The sequence below is a fragment of the Salvelinus alpinus genome, chromosome 20 (genome assembly GCF_045679555.1).
Source record: "Salvelinus alpinus chromosome 20, SLU_Salpinus.1, whole genome shotgun sequence".
Classification (NCBI taxonomy): domain Eukaryota; kingdom Metazoa; phylum Chordata; class Actinopteri; order Salmoniformes; family Salmonidae; genus Salvelinus; species Salvelinus alpinus.
The window spans coordinates 43,257,203-43,276,479 of record NC_092105.1 but is presented as its reverse complement, the minus strand read 5'-3'; the positions used below and the strand labels follow the sequence as shown (position 1 = coordinate 43,276,479).

Sequence of the window (19,277 nt, the reverse complement as noted above, 5' to 3'; positions counted from 1 at the left end):
TACTAAAACACTTAAGTGTCTCTCCCGATCCCAGGCCCTGGCAGAGCTGTGCAGATCCAGGACAGCTAAGCCCTGGAGGAATATGCAGATTTAAAGAGGAGTCCGTAATTTGCTTTCTAATGATCATGATTTTTTCCTCAAAGAAGTTCATGAATGTATTACTGCTGAAGTGAAAGCCATCCTCTCTTGGGGAATGCTGCTTTTTAGTTAGCTTTGCAACAGTATCAAAAAGAAATTTTGGATTGTTCTTATTTTCCTCAATTAAGTTGGACGAGCGTGATCACACAGTCGTCCGGAACAGCTCATGCTCTCATGCATGTTTCCATGTTACTTGCCTCGAAGCGAGCATATAAGTAATTTAGCTCGCCTGGTAGGCTCGTGTCACTGAGCAGCTCTCGGCTTCCCTTTGTAGTCTATAGTATTTTGCAGGCCCTGCCAGAGGAGCCGGTGTTGTACGATTCAATCTTTTTTGACGCTTTACCTGTTTGATGGTTCATCGGAGGGCATAGCGGGATTTCTTATAAGCTTCCGGGTTAGTGTCCCGCTCCTTGAACGCGGCAGCTCTACCCTTTAGCTCAGTGCGAATGTTGCCTGTAATCCATGGCTTCAGGTTGGGGTATGTACGTACAGTCACTGTGGGCACGACATCCTCAATGCACTTATTGATAAAGCCAGTGACTGATGTGGTGTACTCCTCAATGCCATCGGAGGAATCCCGGAAGATATTCCAGTCTGTGCTAGCAAAACAGTTCTGTAGCTTAGCATCTGCTTCATCTGACCACTTTTTTATTGATCTAGTCACTGGTGCTTCCTGCTTTAATTTTTGCTTGTAAGCAGGAATCAGGAGGATATAATTATGGTCAGATTTACCAAACGGAGGGCGGGGGAGAGCTTTGTATGCATCTCTGTGTGTGGAGTAAAGATGGTCCAGAGTTTGTTTTTTTATTTTTTATTTTTTTCCTCTGGTTGCACATTTAACATGCTGATAGAAATTTGGTCAAACGGATTTAAGTTTCCCTGCATTGAAGTCCCCGGCCACTAGACCATCAGACTGTTAAACAGCCATCACTAACACAGAGAGGCTGCTGCCTACATACAGACTTGAAATCATTGGCCACTTTAATAAATGGATCACTAGTCACTTTAAATAATGCCACTTTAATAATGTTTGCATATCTTGCATTACTCATATCCTATCTATTTTATACCATCTATTGCATCTTGCCTATGCCTCCTGTCATTGCTCATCCATATATTTATATGTATATATTCTTAGTCTTTACTTTGTGTGCATTAGGTAGTTTGTGGAATTGTTAGATTACATATTGCAGCACTGTCGGAACTAGAAGCACAAGCATTTCGCTACACTCGCAATAACATCTGCTAACCATGGGTACTGTATGTGACCAATAAAATTTGATTTGATAATTATTCTGTCTCTTCCCAGCAAAATCTGCATAGCTGGGATGGTTGTATCCGTATAAATAAAGTATCACCATTTTCTTTAGACAATTTTGGTCTTTAAAGCAGGGCCAACAGACATGTTCCTTACTTTTTCCCCCTTCCACTTGCCGCCTCCATTTTTGCGGTAATGCTGAAATAGTTAGCATTTTGAGTAGAGCTGAAATGTCCATATATTTTCGTTTGCTGCATGTGTGACAATTTATGATGTCATTTACAAAGATTATAACCAAAGATATTGTTTTTTTAATCAATTAGTATATTTGAGTTTAACCATAATATTTGTTGTTTGTTCTATCTTTTCTGGTGGATTAAACTGAAATTGCAACCAACTTTCTATGGCTTGTTTTAAAAATAGCGATTATTTTCGAGATTTTTTCATTTTCAAATAACCTAAAGTGAGAGATTGTAAAGCCCATTCCTGAACATGGGGTGACACATTCTTGCTAGAGAACCAGTTCGGGTTTTAAGTATAGCTTTTGTATGACTGAAGCCTTTAGTGAGAAGTGTAATGCTTTAATATTTAATAATTTCTGCTCTCCGAATTCATGTTCATTATAGAAATAGGCCTGTTTAATGTTGTCTGGCTTGCTGTTCCAAAGAAAAGAAAATGTTTTGCTCATATGATTAAAAAATAAGTTAAACAGGCAGATGACTAAATAGTTAATCAGGGTGATTTTTCCACAAATAGAAAGGTATTTTCCTTTCCACTGTAGCAAGATCTGTTTTTGCTAACTTTCTATTAAAATGTATTGTAGTGAGATCATTTCTTTGAATACCGAGTATGTCCACTTGACCGTCAGACTATTTTATTGGTAAACTACACGGTAATGTAAAAGTTACATTTTTTGGTGATCCAATACATATTATAAACTGGGTGGTTCGAGCCCTGAATGCTGATTGGCTGACATCTGTGGTATATCAGACCTTATACCACGGGTATGACAAAACATTTATTTGTACTGCTCTAATTACGTTGGTCACCAGTTTATAATAGCAATAAGGCACCTCAGGGGTTTGTGGTATATGGCCAATATACCACACTCCCTCGTACCTTATTGCTTAAATGTAGTACACTTATCATAATTTGGTTGTAATGCAGAGAGGTTAGAAAAACTATCTAGATCATCTGAGGCTGTGGAGGGATCCAAGTTGTGGATTTAAAGTAAGGGGGAGGGGGGGTGTAACTCAATATTCGGAAGGTGTTCCTAAGGTTTGATAGACTCTGTCATTGCGCAGAAGCTTCGGGAAGCTCCGGATCTTTTGAGTGCTGCAGATGAAAAATCCCAGAAAAGTCGGATCCGCAGCCACTGCCTGTAAATATAGTCTGTCAGTCACTCATATTACTATATTAAGTCATTATTCAAATGGAATTTGTTTATTCAAGTGGTGTGATTAAGCAGACACATATTTGGATGCTGAGGTAGTGAGTGGTTGTGTTTTCTCTGACTCCAGCGGGCGGTTTGGAGTGTCAACCATGGAGAGCATGCCCAGTATCTGGGGGGAGAGCCCCCCTAAGTTTGTGACAAGGCCCTCACGCATCTTTGTCCGAATGGGACAGAGTGGCAAGTTCTCTGCCAAAATCACAGGACGCCCACAGCCCCTGGTTACCTGGCTTAAGGTGAGATGGAACAGAGAGAAGGTTTAGTAATCTCAGTAACTTTCCCAAAATTCCCAGGTTTTCCAGAATTTTCCAAATTCCAGTTTGAATATTGTTTTGAATTAGGAGGGAATAAGCATGACATTTGGGAAAGTTAACATCTACATTTTGCAACTCTGGTTAGAACAGAGATGGTGTATTGTCTTTCAAACATGTAGGATGGTGAGTCTTAATCTCTGACATCTCTCTCTCTCTCTCTCTCTCTCTCTCTCTCTCTCCCACTTTATCACTTTTTCTCTTTGATGGGTGTCCACAGGGAGATGAAGAGCTTCATACTTCTTCCCACTTCAACATGTTTGAGAAGTCGGGAATCCACTTCCTGGAGATCCGAGACGTATGTGTGGACGATGCAGGAATGTACACCTGCTCTGTGGCCAACAGTGCTGGGAAGGCCACGGCTACAGCAGAGCTGAATGTTCAGGGTAAGATACTGCAGCCATCAACACACAACCTGTGTCCCAAATAGCACCTTTCCCCTTTTGTAGTGCACTTCTTTTGACTAGGGTCCACTATATAGGGTGCCATTTGGGACACAGACATGAGTGCTATAACTTCACAGTAAATCATCAGCGTTGCCAGTTCTGAATATCAAGTTATATTTGGGACTTTTTTTGTTGTATTTGAGAGGAAATTCAGTGTGCATCCTTTCCTTTTTAGGTTCAGGCAGTGAGGCTGGCATGTGAGTATGTATCTCATACCATTCCCTGCATTGTAATATTACTGTGTGATTACATGAGCAATTATTTTCATGAGATGTATACATTTCCACCAAATAACTCCACAAGAATTTCTCTACAGTTAAATATTCAATCCTTTGACAATGTGTTACCTCTACAGCCTTGGTCCCTCTGCTCTGGTGGCCCCTGTCCCAAAGACAACTGACTCACCCGAAGTCAAGCACACAAGTAACGGCCTGCTCGCTGACCGGCGTTCACCTACCAAGACAGGAGACAGGACTGAGACCAGAGAGAGACTCACCACACTCACCAGGGAGACCAAAGACAGCACAGAGCTGACCAAAGCAACATGGAAGGCCACCATGGCGTCTCCCAAGCCCCCTGCAGACCTGCCGGATGAGGCCCCTAGAAAGCCTGGGATGGCAACCCCAAAGGCTGCCAGCTCCACCACTCTGCAACACCATCTAAGAGGCCAGGGGGCTGCTAGGACCAGCCCAGACCCACACAACATAGCCCCTGAGAGGGATACAAGGGATAGGGTGAAGACCCCCCCAGTGGGAGTCCTGAGCCCCCCACAGCCATCTCCAGAGCCCACTAGAGAGACTAGAAGGCAGGCCAGAGAGAGCAGGTCAGCGAGGGCAGCAGTGACTCCTGGAGCTCCACCAAAATTTGACTCTGTACCTCAGAGCCAGGACACTAAAGAGGGGACCAAAGTCGTATTCAAATGCCAAGGTGATTCAAAACGTCTTATGGTGTATTATATTGAACAAAAATATAAACACAACATGTAAAGTGTTGCTCCCATGTTTCATGACCTGAAATAAAAGGTCCCAGAAATGTTCCTTGTGCACAAACATCTTATTCCTCTAAAATGTGGTGCAGAAATATGTTTACATCCCTGTTAGTGAGCATTTAACCTTTGCCAAGATAATCCATCCACCTGACAGGTGTGGCATATAAAAAAGGTGATTATACAGCATGATCATTACACAGGTGCACCTTGTGCTTGGGACAAATAAAAGGCCACGCTAAAATGTGCAGTTTTGTCACTACACAATGCCACAGATGTCTCAAGTTTAGAGGGAGTGTGCAATTGGCATGCTGACTGTAGGAATGTCCACCAGAGCTGTTGCCAGAGAATTTAATGTTAATTTCTCTACCATGAGCCACCTCCAACTTTGTTTTTGAGAATTTGGCAGTACTGTACGTCCAACCGGCCTCACAACCATAGACCAAGTGTAACCACGCCAGCCCAGGACCTCCACATCCGGCTTCTTCACTTGCGGGATGGTCTGAGACCAGCCACCCGGACAGCTGATGAAACTGGGGTTTTGCACAACCGAAGAACTGTCAGAAACCGTCCCAGTGAAGCTCATCTGCATGCTCGTCGTCCTCATCAGGGTCTTGACCTTCAATGGTCACTGTCACACGGTTTCAACTGTACTGGGCAGGTGGCAGACGATTTTCTGATGTCAACGTTGTGAACAGAATGCCCTATGGTGGTGGTGGGGTTATGGTATGGGCAGGCATAAGCCACGAACAACGAAAACAATTGCATTTTATTGATGGCAATTTGAATGCACAGAGATACCGTGAAGTGATCCTGAGGCCCATTGTCATCCCATTCATCCGCCACCTCATGTTTCAGCATGATAATGCACGCCCCGTTGTTGCAAGGATCTGTACATAATTCCTGTAGGCTGAAAATGTCCCAGTTCTTCCATTGCCTGCATACTCACCAGACATGTCAACCGTTGAGCATGTTTGGGATGCTCTGGATCGACGTGTACGACAGCGTGTTCCAGTTCCGCCAATATCCAGCAACTTCACACAGCCATTGAACAGGAGTGGGAAAACATTCCAAAGCCACAATCAACAGCCTGATCAGCGCTATGTGAAGGAGATGTGTCGCTCTGCATGAGGCAAACGGTGGTCACACCAGATACTGACTGGTTTTCTGAACCATGCCCCTACCTTTTTTTGAAGGCATCTGTGACCAACAGATGCATATCTGTATTCCCAGTCATGTGAAATCCATAGATTAGGAATCAATTGATTTCAATTGACTGATTTCCTTATATGAACCGTAACTCTATAAAATACTGTATGTATTTGTCATGTTTAGATACACATTTTTGCCAATTCACTAACAGTTCTTAGCTACTTTATTATTGCATATTTAACCCATTAGATTGACTGTTAATGTGCTCTTCCAGTCTCAGGTTCTCCCGTGGCTGGCCTGAGCTGGGTTAAAGATGGCTTCCCTTTGAGACCCAGAGCAGGGCTGAGCTTCCAGCAGGATGGCAACACTCACATCCTCACTGTGGACAACGTCCAGAAAAGGGACAGTGGGACGTACGGATGCACCATGACTACTAGCACCGGGAAGGTGTCCTCGACTTGGGACCTCACGGTCAAGAGTAAGTACTTAGCTAGGGTCCCAAATGGCACCCGATTTTCCCCCCAGCATTTCCCAATCCTGGTTCTGGGGACCCCAAGAGGTGCACATTTTTATTTTTGCCCTTGCACCACACATCTGATTAAAATGATCAAAGCTTGATGAGCAGTTGATTATTTTAAATCAGCTGTGTAGTGCTAGGGAAGTAACTAAAATGTGCACCCCTTTGAGTCCCCAGGACCCGTAGGGCTCTGGTCAAAAGTGTTAGGACTTTTTACTATACACATTGTGGCAGGAAATAAAGGAAGAACGGGAGAGCAGCGTTGTTGGTTTTAATAGTGTGAACTAAGGCCCTTGTTGTGCAGAATATTTATCGCGTCATCCTTTTCATCTGACAGGTCTACGGTTGAAGGTACAATAGTTTAGACTTAATAGTCTCCGCAGTCTCCAGCTCTGCCTTTTGGGTAAATAAGCGTCTAGTTCATTTCCCCTGGCTGTCTTAATCAAAACACGATAATGATGAAGGCAGGCTAACTGAGGTGAGCACATTTGACTATTTAGTTTTTTGGGCTGAGTTCAACTAAAACGAGACACTGTTGCTATTGGACCTGTCCGAATAAGCTGTCTGCGGTCTTTAACCAAATAAAAGTTGGTTGTTTATTGAATGATAGTCAAAGTGAAACTGTTTTGATATCTGGTTGTCTAGTTGGTGTTTTTGTTTGGATATAATGTACTGGCACCAGTCTACAGTGATTTAATTTAGGGAGAGTCCAGAATTTGTTATCGCTTTTATTTTCAGTTTATTGTGCTTGAGATGAGCAGTCTTTTTGCTGGGAGTGTGTGTCCTCTAGACATGACTGCAACAATTCTTGTCTACCTACGCCCTCTACTGGAGAGAAGGAAAGATTGCATCTGGTCATACACATACACAGTCAGGGTAGGTATTGTTTGCGGCAGGTACTTTAGGCCAAACACTGGGGTAAAGTCTTATGGTGGAAATGGGCCGTTAGACTGACCAGTACCACGCATTTCAAATGTAAGGCTCCAATGTAATACATTTAGGATGTATTCTTAATACTCTGTCTGTGTACTCCATCCCCTGCAGACCCACGGCTGGAGGGCAAGCCCCCTGCGTTCAGCACTGTCCTGAAGGGATGTTCAGTGAGTGAGGGCCAGGACTTCCTTCTGCAGTGTTCAGTGGAGGGGGAGCCTCTACCTAACATCTTCTGGCTCCTAAACGGTGAGAGAGCCCATCCATTAAAACAATTTTACGTTTGACTTAGGAAATAGGTGCCTTGCTCAAGGGCACCACAGACAGATTTTTTTCACCTAATCGGCTCAGGGATTCAAACCAGCAATCTTTCGGTTACTGGCCCAACGCTCTTAAACCGCTAGGCTACCTGCCACCCTGCATCTCCCCCTGCAGTAACTAAGGATGCAAAATTCCAGTAACTTTCCCATAATTTCCAACTGGAATTTCTGGGAAACCTGGGAATTTGGCGAAAATGACCGTAAATGTGCAACCCTAGCAGTAACAGTCACCATTGTCTGGTAGTTAACGTGTATCCATTATACCCACTAGAGGGGGGTGATAATCCTGTTTTTCAATGCTTTGCACCTCATTGGACGGACTGACGAAAATCCCTTCCACTCCTATGAAAAGTGAAGGATGAAGGGAGAAGTGGTAGGAATAACAAAAAGTCCCTGTACTCAGAACCCTCTTGAATAGATCAGCTAGGTAGGGGGGTGTAATTTATTACATGCGTTCCCAAATGGCACCCTATTCCCTATATAGTGCACTATGGGCCCTGGTCAAAAGTAGTGCACTATAAAGGTAATAGGTTGCCCTTTGGGACACCGCCATATTAAGTCTGCTACTGCTTTCCCTCTCAGCATGAGGCCGGCCCATCACAGGACCACCATTTCACTGGTCTGGCTGCTCTGCTGCTGAAGGCTCATGTGTCTCTGTAATATGTCAGATCCCACACAGAGAATGTTTATCTTTTTCATCTTTAACTGCTCAACATATAGAACGTCGGGGGAACCCCCTTGAATGGGCCATTTTGAAGGTCATAACTCCAATGGATTAATGCTATACGGGAGCCTTGGGACGTCCATGTCTCATTGAAGTTAACATTTGAATTGGTTAGGGTTTAGCCTAGGGAGTATGGACGTCCTAAGGATACCGAATATCACTAACCAAAATGAAAGCTTGGCATGACAATTGATCTAGAAGAATTCCAACTGAACACAGTGAACACAATTTTTTTATTATTGTAGCTAGGTTATTTTTATCCTTTCATATTTAATGAAGATGGATCACAATTTGTTAAGTTTGGTTTTGTCTATCACCTGAGCCTAACTTGGCTCACAACATAAGGCTACAGTTCTAAACTCCGTAACTTTCATTTCTAGTCAAAAGTTCAGCTCCTGAACTTGTTTGTAAACTGAGGGTGGAGTGTCTTGGCCAATGTAATTGTTTTGTTTGAGTTGAATTATCCTCGTTAGAAAACATAGCTGAAAAGTTTTAAAGGTCCAATGCAGCCGTTTTTATCTAAATAGCTAATTATTTCTGGGTAACAATTAAGTACTTTACTGTACTTAATTGTAAAAAAGAAAAAGAAAAAAGAAACAAAATAGCTTCTTAGCAAAGAGCAATTTCTCAAGCAAGAAATTAGCTAGGACTGTCTGGGAGTGGGGAGGGGAAAATTGAAAACTAGCTGTTATTGGCAGAGAGGTTTGGCACTTTCTTTCTTATTGGTTTATTAACTAATTTACCATGTAGTGATGTCACCAGGCAGGCCAAAGCTCCAACTCAGCAAAACAAGATGTTACAGCTCTCGTTTGTGGTAGGAAGAGTGGACCAAGACGCAGCGTGGAAAGTGTTCATGATTTTTTTTTTTTTTTAAACACTCAAACAAAATAACCAAAGTCAAAAAACGAAAGCGAACAGTTCTGTCAGGCAAAAAAACACTAAACAGAAAACAAGATCCCACAAAACTCAAAAGGAAAATGACAACTATTATATGATCCCCAATCAGAGACAATGATAGACAGCTGCCTCTGATTGGGAACCATACTCAGCCAAAAACACAAAGAAATAGAAAACAGATTTTCCCACCCGAGTCACACCCTGACCTAACCAAACATAGAGAATAATAAGGATCTCTAAGGTCAGGGCGTGACACAAGATGACATTTCAGGCGGTCTTTTCAAACAGCTCTTTCAGTACACTAGAAAGGCATTATCATTATTTTCACAATTCCACCGTATTATTTCAACCTCATAGTGCTGAAATATAAAACATATTAAAATCACATTTTGTCTGCACTGGGCCTTTAAGAAGCATCTTTAAAATAGAGATTTAATCTTGAAACTCAAATAGAATTGACTTGTTGCCGATTTTAGAGAAGGATCTAACATAGTCTCTGTCCCAAATGGCACCCTATTCCCTTCATAGTATACTACTTTTTGACCAGACCCCTATGGGCCCTGGTCAAAAGTAGTGCACTATATAGAGAGTAGGGTGTCACTTGGGACCTAGCCATAGTTTCCACAAGGCCACTTCTCTTAGTGCTCCAGGTCTGAGCTGTACGGGAACTGTTGATGTTATACTCTGGTCTCTTGAAGACGGATGGACAGTTAATGGCATCACACTTATCTCAGGGAAGAGAAATAGTCCCCGCTCCCAGCAGGGATCCCAGCACCGACCGATTCAGAGCCCTCTGTTCTTTCCGCTGGAAAATACACCCACAGCCATTAAACAAATATGAGGCATAGGAACCATATAAAGGAAAAACAGGCATCGCTGCCTCCTGAAACCTCTTCTGAAATATTACACACAGCCAGACTTGGCAAGTGTTTGTGGTCCAAAAGCAGACATCTGAGACTCTCTCTTTCCAAGACTCTGACCTGTGCAGGCCGATTATGAAATGCCTACCACAAGGACAAAAAAAGTCTCCCCTGGATTTCAAAGTGAATGCCCTTCTTGGGATTGGGTGGTCCAGCACCGGGAGGGAGCAAGAGCCATTTATAATAGCGGTGGTGCATAAATATGGCGTATTGTACATTCCTCTCCGTTACTCTCTTTTTGTGTCGTCATTAGCACAGTATACATGATCTCAATTTGAGCTCCAAGACAATGGCAATTTGTAAAACTCCAAAATGTGATTGTGCCGATTTATTTACTGGTGCATTGAACCATGTTGTGCGCTGTCGTTGCAAAACTCTGTGGCTCGTGCTAAAACAATGACGTCATATCTGTATTCCGACATCTTTATACACCTTCGCCATTGTTGGTGGTAGAGCATCACAACTCATATATTATTTTACCCCTTTTTCTCCACAATTTTGTGGTATCCAATTGGTAGTTACAGTCCTGTCCCATCACTGCAACTCCCGTACGGACTCGGGAGAGGCGAAGGTCGAGAGCCGTGCGTCCTCCGAAACACAAGCCAGCCAAGCCTCACTGCTTCTTGACACGACGCCAGTTTAACCCGGAAGCCAGCCGCACCAATGTGTCAAAGGAAACGCCATACCGTGTCAGCATGCATTGCGCCCGGCCACAGGAGTCGCTAGTGCGCGATGGGACAGGAACATCCCTGCCGGCAAAACCCTCCCTTAACCCGGACGACGCTGGGCCAATTGTGTGCCTCCCAATTGGTCTCCCGGTCGCAGCCGGCTGCGACAGAGCCTGGACCCGAACCAGGTTCTCTAGTGGCACAACAAGCACTGCGATGCAGTGCCTTAGACCGCTGCGCCACTCGGGAGGCCCATCCAGGATCAATTTAACACAGAGCTAGCTAGCTGCCTGTCTGTGTAAACTCAGGCCTGCAGGGAAAGATCAATACGCATCTGATAAAGAAATATGTTGTGCCATTGTATCAATCAGTTCCAAGTTTTTTTTTTTACATTAGTGTAGTCTTTTTCTACCACCACACATTTATTTGTTTTATGAGCGATTCCACAGCAAACATTTTCTTTGTTTAATATGAATGAATGAATATTAGTCTCTTGCTCAATTTCTAATAATCTTTCTTCAATCATCTCTCTCCATGTAATACTGCTCTCCTTTACTTTTACACTCTTAGTGTAAGAAACTATTTTTTTTGCTGTGAGTTGATTGGGTTTAGGTGTTCCTCCTCGAGTGTGACGCATGTTCCTTCCCCCCCCCCCCCCCCCTCCAGACAAGCCAGTGCCGCATGCCCACTCTGCCTTTGAGAATGGCCTGACCCAACTCACAGTCCAGGGTGCACTGCCAGAGGACGAAGGCCAGTACGCGTGTGTCGCTGAGAACAGCCATGGGAGAGCAGTGTGCACTTCCAGAGTCATCGTCAAAGGTGGGCTTGGGAGCCTCTACAGAGGACGTATGTATCAAGCTTCTCAGAGTGGGTTCAGCCCCCCCCCCCCCCCCCCCGTCCATATACTGTTCATTAAGATCCAAAAGTTCTAACTGATCATAGATCATGACCCTTACTCTGAGACACTAGGTACATACAATACACATTACACTGAGAGTACAAAACATTAGGAACACCTTCCTAATATTGAGTTGCACCCCTTGTTACCCTGAGAACAGCCTCAATTCATCGGGGCATGGACTTTACAAGGTGTCAAAAGCGTTCCTTAGGAATGCTGGCCCATGTTGACTTCGATGCGTCCCACAGTTGTGTCAAGTTGACTGGATGTCCTTTGATTGGTGGACCATTCTTGATACACACGGGAAACTGTTGAGTATGAAAAGCAGCGTTGCAGTTCTTGACACACTCAAGAACTACCATATCCCGTTCAAAGACACTTAAAATCGTTTGTCTTGCTCATGCACCCTCTGAATGGCACATATACACAATCATGTCTCAAGGCTTAAAAATCCTTCTTTAACCTGTCTACTCCCCTTCATCTACAATGATTTGAAGTGGATTTAACAAGTGACATCAATAAGGGATCATAACTTTCACCTGGATTCACCTGGTCACTCTTTGTCATGGAAAGGGCAGGTGTTCCTAATGTTTTGTACACTCAGTGTACACCACAATGGCTTTGGAAATATTTTTTTTAGGACATGGAAAAAGTCTGCTTCACTAAAATGATGGTCATGTAGGGGAATGCCGACTGAATATTTCAAGTTATTAAAAGAAAATGTACATTTTTGAACATCTGAACACACATGCATGTCGAGCTGACAAATTCTTTAAACATGCTACATATAGAAACATATACTGTATATGTTTAAATATAAATCTATACAGTATCAGTCAAAAGTTTGGACACACCTACTCATTCAAGGGTTTATTTTTATTTTTACTTTTTTCTACATTGTAGAATAATAGTGAAAACTATGACATAACACATATGGAATCATGTAGTAACCAACAAAGTGTTAAACAAATCAAAATATATTTTATATTTGAGATTCTTCAAAGTCGCCACCGTTTGCCTTGATGACAGCTTTGCACACTCTTCGCATTCTCTCAACCAGCTTCATGAGGTAGTCATCTGGAATGCATTTCAATTAACCGGTGTGCCTTGTTAAAAGTACATTTGTGGCATTTCTTTCCTTTTTAGTGCGTTTGAGCCAATTAGTAGGGGTGGTATACAGAAGATAGCCCTATTTGGTAAAATTCCAAGTCCATATTATTGCAAGAACAGCTCAAATAAGCAAAGAGAAACGACAGTCCATCATTACTTTAATGCATGAAGGTCAGTCAATCCGGAAAATGTCAAGAACTTTGAAAGTTTATTCAAGTGCAGTCGCACAAATCATCAAGCGCTATGATGAATCTAGCTCGCATGAGGACCGCCACAGGAAAGGAATATCCAGAGTTACCTCTGCTGCAGAGGATAAGTTCATTAGAGTTACTAGCCTCAGAAATCAGCAATTAACTGCACCTCAGATTGCAGCCCAAATAAATGCTTCACAGATTTCAAGTAACAGACACACCTCAACTTAGAGGAGACTGCGTGAATCAGTCCTTCATGGTTGAACTGCTGAAAAGAAACCACTACTAAAGGACACCAATAAGAAGAATAGACTTGCTTGTGCCAAGAAACACGAGTAATGGACATTAGACTGGTGGAAATCTGTCCTTTGGTGATGAGTCCAAATTTGTTCCAACCGCCGTGTCTTTGTCAGATGCAGAGTAGGTTAATGGATGATATCTGCATGTGTAGTTCCCACCGTGTAGCATGGAGGAGGAGGTGTGATGGTGTAGGTGTGCTTTGCTGGTGACAATGTCGGTATTTTATTTAGAATTCAAGTCACACTTAACCAGCATGGCTACCACAGCATTCTGCAGCTATTCGCCATCCCATCTGGTTTGCGCTTAGTGGGACTATCAATTGTTTTTCAACAGGACAATGACACCAAACACACCTCCAGGATGTGTAAGGGCTATTTGACCAAGGAGAGTGATGGAGTGTTTCATCAGATGACCTGGCCTCCACAATCCCCCGACCTCAACCCAATTGAGATGGTTTGGGATGAGTTGGACTGCAGAGTGAAGGAAAGCAGCCAACAACTCCTCAGTATATGTGGGAACTCATTCAAGACAGTTTGAAAAACATTCCAGGTGAAGCTGGTTGAGAGAATGCCAAGAGTGTGCAAAGCTGTCAAGGCAAAGAATCTCAAATCTCAAATATATTTTGATTTGTTTAACCTTTTTTGGTTACTACATGATTCCATATGTGTTATTTCATATTTTGGATGTCTTCACTATTATTCTGCAATGTAGAAAATAGTAATAATAAAGAAAAACCCTTGAATGAGTAGGCGTGTCCAAACGTTTGACTGGTACTGTACATAAAATGTATCTCATACTATCAGGCTATTTTAAGTCTTAGCAATCTTTTGGCTGTATTGAGAATGTGCTCAATCCATGAGATAGGAAATATGCTTCTCTTCTCAGAAGAATGAGCATTTGACTGTTTACTAAAGCCCTGAAATGTCTATATTGAGAGTACTTTGAGCCCTTTGATAAGCAGCGCTGCTGCTCAAAGAGAATAGCTATTTTAGGGCTCTGATGTTGCATTTAAGGAAACATCTGCTCTCTCTGTTCCAGCATGCATCTTGTTTACATCCCAAACGGCACCACATTCCCTATATAGTGCACTACTTTTTATCCATGGCCCTGGTCCAAAAGTAGTGCACTGTATAGGGAATAGGGTGCCATTTGGGACATAAACCTTGTCTTTCAGCGCACACAGGGCTTCATGGCAGAGGTTCAGCTTTTTAAAATGAGAAATACCATCATTTTCCCACACATGCACCGTGAGTGCAGCATGAGAGAGAGAGAGAGAGAGGGAAATGCAGCTTGTTTGACTTGCTAGCACACCAACCATCTTGGTCATACATTAAGAACTAATGGTACTCATTCATTTTTAGTAGCAAAGAGTGCTAGAGCAGAGAGAGTATAACTTTAAGGACATCCACAATCAGTCTTTTTGGAACCTGTTTGGAAGCACTTTCTATTAAGTCCTTTATAATACACTTATGTTTAACAGTATGACACTGACTGTAAGATTCCATAGTGATCTCTATCTACAGGTTAACCTTCACTTCAATCTGATTAAGAGTCTCTTTCTAAGCCCTGATTTAAAGATGTAACGCTTCATGCAGATGGGCAAGCTGCAAGCCAAGTGGCCGTTGATTTGCATGGCAAGTTGGCATCACACTGAACCTGTGAGAACAAGTAGATGAGTGGATTGGTGCCAGTTTATATGATGCCAGTCTAAGAGGTAGGGTGAGTCTGCTATGTTCAACACAGCTAAGATATTGTAGAAGAACAGCCATGGCAGTGTTAGCTGTAAGTTAAGATCATCATACTGTACATGTACCTACAGTATATGACAGCGGAGGCTGCTGAGGGGAGGACGGCTCATAATAATGGCCGGAATGGAGTGAATGGAATGGTATGTGTTCTTGTGTTAGTTACCATTCCATACACTCCATCCCAGCCATTATTATGAGCCGTCCTCCCCTCAGCAGCCTCCAATGATATATGAATACTGTAAGGTGTAATGGTTTCTTTTTACTATTGAAATGCCTTTGGGAAATGCAAAATGTTTATATTGAGTATTGCATGCCTTAGGATTGGTAGAGGGGCTAGAGGATGTCCCACGCAGTTAGGCTCCCTGCATTATTATTAACTTTTGTTTAAAGTCGGGCCCTTGTGCCATGTGTAAACTGTTATGAGGGCTCCTCAGATTACTGTCGGTCCCAAATGGCACCATATTCCCACTGCTTTTGACCAGGGCTGACGAAAGCTCCCATAGGCTCAGGTCAAAAAGTAGTGTAGTATAAAGGGAATAGGGTGCCATTTGGGACGTAGCCTGAGGCAGCAGTGGAGCAGGGCTTTTTAAGCAGCAGCGCTGATGGAAACATGGTGTAGATGCCTTGGATCTCCCTCTGGCATGCTGGGTATGTATACAGACAGTGGGCTGTGTTTATGACAAGCCCTGTCTTGTAGGGTCCTGACGTCCACAAGGTTAGGGCCACTAGATTTATGAACCTGGGGGTGGGGGAGGGGGTTGACTCTACGTAGAACCAAACGCCATACATGGTGCGTATGAATCAAGGAGCGAGGGCCAAAAAGGTCCCCTTGCTCGCTCGCTCGCTCGCTCTCTCTCTCTCAGGAAGCCCTCCGCAATAGAGAAGTCCCTCGTGAAAATGTGCCTATTTGCTCAGAACAGCTTGTCCTCTTGCTCCCTCTGTCCCCTTTATGTTGATATATGATTTCTTTCTATATAACTGTGCTGTGATAATACATGTTTTTATCATTAGATTCAACTTAGCTTTTTACCCCATTATGACTAAAGTATAATGATGAGTCAAGTAATTTGATTTTGAACTCTCATGACTCTTAAAGACCTTGGCAAGAACATCGCCCTTATCCCTCATGTCCTATGGTCATTTTTAATGAGATTATCCAAGTGTTTGCTTTTTCAGGACATGTACCTCACAAGTTTGCCAATAACATCACATCATCAGTCATTTGAAATGTCCAGATCGTTGCTGTGATGTGGTGTTTAGAGCACGGGTCTAAAGGGTGATTGAGCTGTAATTGGAGTACTGTAACGCGTCCGATCAAAAGTAGTGCACTGTATAGGGATTAGGGTGCCTTTTGGGACGCACACCTGGTAACGTTCAGGACATATCTCGTATTCATAGGCCGCATCCCAAATGGCACCCTATTCCTTATTTAGTGTATTACTTTTGACCAGGGCTCTGTTCACAAAGAGTGCACTAAATAGGGAAGATGGTGCCATTTGGGACGCAGAAATGGCATTGCGTTGTGCTCTGGAAACTTCTCCAGATGACAAGTCTGTAGTTATGGATGAAATGCTACTCTGACTTCTGAGGATGACAAAATGTAATCAGAGTAGGAGGAATTCTATCGTAATAATTATTCAATCTGACTCCATAATCGTGTATGAAATGCATAAGGACCTGTGCGTCTCTGACGGGTCTAGCTAGATGGCTAATCGTTGCATCACCAGACTATAATGTGTCTATCTTGTACCGTAATGGAATTAGCAATGTATGGATACTTATGAGCTGTTTCTAGCGATCAAAGTTCTCACATTAATTGAGTGAAGTTTAGAGCAGGGATGTCAAGGTGGAACCCAAGTATACGATGTGTAGTATAATTACAGTAGTAGTCCAAAATTTGGACACCTACTCATTCCAGTTTTTTTAATATTTTTTTTACTAGTTTTTACATTGTAGAATAATAGTGAAGGCATCAAAACTATGAATTAACACATGGAATCATGTAGTAACCAAAAAATTGTTAAACAAATCCACATATATTTTAGATTCTTCAAAGTAGCCACCCTTTGCCTTGATGACGGCAGGGTAGCCTAGTGGTTAGAGCGTTGGGCTAGTAACCGAAAGGTTGCAAGTTCAAATCCCCGAGCTGACAAGGTCGTTCTGCCCCCCTGAATTTGTTCTTAACTGACTTGCCTAGTTAAATAAAGGTACAATTAAAAAATGACAGCTTTGCACACTTGTGGCATTCTCTCAACCAGCATCATGAGGATCACCTGGAATTCATTTCAATTAACAGGTGTGCCAGGTCATTTGTGGAATTTCTTTCCTTCTTAATACGTTTGATCCAATCAGTTTTCTTGTGACAAGGTAGGGGTGGTATATAGAAGATAGGTAAAATACCAAGTCCATATTATGGCAAGAACAGCTCAAATAAGCAAAGAGAAAAGACGTGACATTTTCCGGATTGACTGACCTTCAAGAACTTTGAAAGTTTCTTCAAGTGCAGTCACAGAAACCATCAAGCGCTATGATGAAACTGGCTCTCATAAGGACCGCCACAGGAAAGGAAGACCCAGAGTTACCTCTGCTGCAGAGGATTAGTTCATTAGAGTTACTAGCCTCAGAAGTCAGCAATTAACTGCACCTCAGATTGCAGCCCAAATAAATGCTTCACAGAGTTCAAGTAACGGACACATCTTAACATCAACTATTCAGAGGAGACTGCGAGAATCAGGCCAATGGGCATTAAACCTGTGGAAATCTGTCCTTTGGTCTGATGAGTCCAAATGTGAGATTTTGGGTTCTAATCCCTGTGTCTTTGTGAGACGCAGAGTAGGTGAACGGATGATCTCCGCATGTGTGGTTCCCACCGTGAAGCATGGAGGAGGAGGTGTGATGGTGTAAGGGTGTGTAAGGGATATTTGACCAAGGAGAGTGATGGAGTGCTGCATTAGATGACCTGGCATCCACAATCATCCGACCTCAACCCAAGTGAGATGGTTTGGGATGAATTGGACCGCAGAGTGAAGAAAAAGCAGCCAACAAGTGCTTAGCATATGTGGGAAGTCATTCAAGACTGTTGGAAAAGCAGTCTTCATGAAGCATGTTGAGAGAATGCCAATAGTGTGTAAAGCTGTCAAGGCAAAGGGTGGCTACTTTGAAGAATCTCAAATTTACTATATATTTAGATTTTTTGTAACACTTTTGTTTTTGGTTACTACATGATTCCATATGTGTTATTTCATAGTTTTGATGTCTTCACTGTTATTCTACAATGTAGAAAATAGTCAAAATAAAGAAAAACCCATGAATGAGTAGGTGCTGCCAAACTTCTGACTGGTACTGTATATTTATCATTAGTCCAGAACAACAAAACAAAGAATATTACTCTGAATTACAAGGACTACAGTATGAAGCCAATTTAAAAGTGATAAAGATGCATGACAAGTATGCAATAAGAATATAATTATCAAATGTGTACGTGCCATAAGTCTTCAAAGTAACAATGTAGAAAATTGTTTGTCTAACACAGCATACACACCACACTATGGCATAGGCCTACAAAGCATAGCCAGGAGATTTGCAATACAAGTTCTCAATGAATTTAGCAACCCATCAAACCTATATCCTACCTAGGGCGAAATCGATTTCAATTGCCTCCATCGATTAATTAGCATCACTGCTGGCCAGGAAACAATATAACGAAAGGCATAAAACTTCACAATCATTCTCTAAACCTAATCGACACACTCAATCTAAATGATAGGGGCACACATCTGTGCCGCTCCATCTTTGGACTGACCACCGTCCGGCGACCAGTTTAGTTCAGCAATTCTGTAGAGATAAATCCTTAACAGGTATAGTACATTGAGTCTTAGTCAAATTTGCAGCACTTTAGAGCTACTGAAAGGATCCAAACATGACAATTTAATTCATACAGTTAGATTCATTAGTCAACTCCAGTTTAATCAGTCGTCATGCCTCCGAGGAGTGTGCCAGTGTGGACCTCCGTGGCAATGTCCGGCCCCAGAGAAAGCCACTGACGAAGATTGTGCTTCACTCCTGTGATGCGTAAAAATATGGCCATCCATCCGGACAGTGCCATAAATCGTGATCAAATCATCCCGCTGTGCCTTGGCGCCGACGTGTCTTCATCACCTCCATCATCGGTCAACCTCTAATTTTTCAACTACAAGTCCATATGAGGATCAGCTGTACACTTGTAACGTTCTGCTCCAGAGCCTCTGAAAGTTTTCAGACTATACGCTTGGCTTTCAATGTCATTGAGAACACAGTTTTCCACATTCTTTGGCA

The 19,277-nt window shown here is 42.7% G+C and overlaps 1 protein-coding gene across 2 annotated transcripts in view; it reads left to right on the top strand.

Moving 5' to 3' along the window:
* The window catches only part of LOC139546922 (myosin light chain kinase, smooth muscle-like), a 95,223-nt gene that overhangs the window by 39,745 nt on the left and 36,201 nt on the right, over positions 1-19,277 (top strand). Inside the window, exons 6-12 of one of the 2 annotated variants that reach the window (XM_071355879.1) lie at positions 2,917-3,082; positions 3,378-3,543; positions 3,779-3,800; positions 3,959-4,530; positions 6,015-6,218; positions 7,302-7,436; positions 11,383-11,535. In XM_071355879.1, the coding sequence (XP_071211980.1) occupies positions 2,917-3,082; positions 3,378-3,543; positions 3,779-3,800; positions 3,959-4,530; positions 6,015-6,218; positions 7,302-7,436; positions 11,383-11,535 (1,418 nt within the window). Of the gene's footprint in view, positions 1-2,916; positions 3,083-3,377; positions 3,544-3,778; positions 3,805-3,958; positions 4,531-6,014; positions 6,219-7,301; positions 7,437-11,382; positions 11,536-19,277 lie in introns of those variants that run through there. The other variant, XM_071355880.1, reaches the window with a different exon arrangement.